Source organism: Pseudoliparis swirei, chromosome 12 (assembly GCF_029220125.1).
Source record: "Pseudoliparis swirei isolate HS2019 ecotype Mariana Trench chromosome 12, NWPU_hadal_v1, whole genome shotgun sequence".
NCBI classification, from domain to species: domain Eukaryota; kingdom Metazoa; phylum Chordata; class Actinopteri; order Perciformes; family Liparidae; genus Pseudoliparis; species Pseudoliparis swirei.
The window spans coordinates 3,491,971-3,494,984 of record NC_079399.1 but is presented as its reverse complement, the minus strand read 5'-3'; the positions used below and the strand labels follow the sequence as shown (position 1 = coordinate 3,494,984).

Here is a 3,014-nt window from a genome sequence, read left to right as displayed (position 1 = left end):
TTTTTTTTTCTTTCTTCTTCTTCTTTTTGTTCTCTTTCGACTTTACCGCGAACCCCCCAAAAATATGCACAATTTGCAGCGCGCGTCGCATCGCTCCTTTTGTTAAAGCGTATTCATTTTTGTTTTTTTACTTTGAACACTTTTTGTGTGTGTGTGTGTGTGTGTGCGCGAGCGTGCGCGTGTTTGTGTACATCGCCTGCGGGCGCTCAGAGATCCTTTCAGCTTGGCACAAAGACTTCAATGACGCACCTGGAGAGCAGCGCGCGCCGCCTGCTCACAAAAGGAGGACAGGCAACACAAACTTCTCGTAACATCTGGGTCGACCGGTCCACTTCGGACCTGTTTTCTTTTTCATTTCTCGGTGTAACCGCGTAGAGAGCCCCATTACGCACTCTGGACACTTATTTGATGTTATTTATATCCGCACGCGAGCACCTCCCCGCACCGCGTTACGGCGCATGGACGCGTCCCTCCAGGAGTTTGAAGGAAAGAAAGAAAGAGAGAAAGAAAGAAAGAAAGAGGGCTTGTCAGCTTCTTCTTTTTCTTTTTTTTAAAAACATCATCACGGGTTTTTTCAAGGCTTGTTTTCTCTTTCTTTGCAGGAGAAGACTATTTTCTTCGGGTCGTTTTTGAAGTGTGTAGTGGAGAGGGTCCGAAGCCACTTTTTATTTTCTTTTTCCATTGGCACACACACACACGCGCGCGCGGAGGCTCAGCGAGCAGCGGCGCGCTCACTGCCGACATCCTCTACCCCCGCGCGGCGCGTGTGAGGAAGGAAAGGAAGAAAGGGCAGGAGGAAAAGAAAGAGAGGCGCTGGAGAGCTGCTGCTCAACGCTGTTGTGATGCGCATTCCCGTAGATCCCAGCGCCAGCCGGAGGTTCAGCCCGCCGGCCAACGGCCTCCAGACGGTCCCGGGCAAGATGAACGACGTGAGCTCCCCGGCGACACAGCCGGACGCCGCCGCGGTGCCGAGGCTCAGACCCCACGAGAACCGCAGCATGGCCGAGATCATCGCGGACCACCCGGCCGAGCTGGTCCGGACCGACAGCCCCAACTTCCTGTGCTCGGTGCTGCCCTCCCACTGGCGGTGCAACAAGACGCTGCCGGTCGCCTTCAAGGTGAGGTCCCCCCCCCCCCCACACACACACACACCCGGTGCGCGGAGGTGAGCCCCAAAATGAGTTTAGACAGGAGGAAATAAGTGATTATTATTTTATTATTTTAACTATACAAGCTAAAAGTATTTAATACTGTTACCGAGAATTTTTCTATTTTTTATCACCAAGAATAATCTGTTTTATTTATTTATAAATATATTTGATATATGTATATATATATTTATTTATAAATATATTATATATATATATATATATATATATTTATATACGTTAATTTCTTTACATTTATTTTTACATATATATTATATATATGTAAATTAATATATATATAATATATATATATGTATATATTATATATATGTATATATTATATATATGTATGTATGTAGTGGGTTTTTATTATGCAGCAATATGACATGTGTGTCTTCTTTTTAAATATATTTTGTTTGAAAAAAATATATTTTAAAAAGACACACAGATCACATTGTTGCATAATAACCCCAAAACAACTGATTTACAAAATACTATAAAGCATGAAGGAAACATGTGATTTAAGGGACTGAAAGAATAATAATAATAATAATAGGGGGAAATAAATCACATGATCATATTGTTTCTCTTTTCTTTTAATTTAGTAAACAAACACAAAAATATAAAATTTTAATGTATTTCCAATAATCACTATAATTATCAAGTCTCACTTAATTAACAGCCTCCAGGTGAATAATTCCACAATAAAAGCTTTGTTTCCATTAATTATATATCTATATATATATATAGATATATAAAAGTCTTTTTAATTTGTTTTAATGTTAAAAATGAGTATACAAAAATAAACCCTATATCCCGACTTGTAACCAGATGAAGGCCTGTTGGACGGTCACAGTCCTCGTGTTGACGCTCTGACCTCCAATGAGCAGCAGAGGCTCCTCCCACTTTTATTTAAGGCCTATTAATGACTCCACATTTATTATTCACAGTTCAAAGACACGTCGCCGTGGAAACCTGGCTCCAAATCACACGGGACACATTTATTTTAAAACGTGTGATATTGAACTGATTTATGATCCCGGTAATTATCGCTGCTCGCGGCCCTCGTGGTTCTCGTGGTTCTCGTAGCTCTCGTGGCCCTCGCGGCCCTCGTGGTTCTCGTAGCTCTCGTGGCTCTCGTGGCCCTCGCGGCTCTCGTAGCCCTCGTGGCTCTCGTGGCCCTCGCGGCCCTCGTGGTTCTCGTAGCTCTCGTGGCTCTCGTGGCCCTCGCGGCTCTCGTAGCTCTCGTGGCCCTCGTGGCCCTCGCGGCTCTCGTAGCCCTCGTGGCCCTCGTGGCTCTCGTGGCCCTCGCGGCTCTCGTGGCCCTCGTGGTTCTCGTAGCTCTCGTAGCTCTCGTGGCCCTCGCGGCTCTCGTGGCTCTCGTGGCCCTCGCGGCTCTCGGGGCCCTCGTGGTTCTCGTGGCCCTCGTGGCTCTCGTGGCTCTCGTGGCCCTCGTGGTTCTCGTAGCTCTCGTGGCCCTCGTGGCTCTCGTAGCTCTCGTGGCCCTCGTGGCTCTCGTGGCTCTCGTGGCCCTCGTGGTTCTCGTAGCTCTCGTGGCCCTCGTGGCTCTCGTGGCCCTCGTGGTTCTCGTAGCTCTCGTGGCCCTCGTGGCTCTCGTGGCCCTCGTGGCTCTCGTGACCCTCGTGGTTCTCGTAGTTCTCGTGGTCCTCGTGGTTCTCGTAGTTCTCGTGGTTCTCGTGGTTCTCGTGGTTCTCGTGGTTCTCGTGGTCCTCGTGGTTCTCGTGGTTCTCGTGGTTCTCGTGGCCCTCGTGGTTCTCGTGGCCCTCGTGGCTCTCGTGGCCCTCGCGGCTCTCGTGGCTCTCGTGGTTCTCGTAGTTCTCGTGGTCCTCGTGGCTCTCGTGGCCC

At 48.1% G+C, this 3,014-nt stretch overlaps 1 protein-coding gene across 2 annotated transcripts in view; it reads left to right on the top strand.

The window, feature by feature from the left end:
- Positions 1 to 281: 281 nt before the first annotated feature.
- Positions 282 to 3,014, top strand: part of runx2b (RUNX family transcription factor 2b) — a 25,723-nt gene continuing 22,990 nt past the window's right edge. For both annotated transcript variants that reach the window (XM_056428115.1, XM_056428114.1), the window contains exon 1: positions 282 to 1,118. In XM_056428115.1, coding sequence (XP_056284090.1) covers positions 843 to 1,118 — 276 coding nt within the window. In that variant the 5' untranslated portion in view covers positions 282 to 842. The remainder of the gene's footprint in view (positions 1,119 to 3,014) is intronic.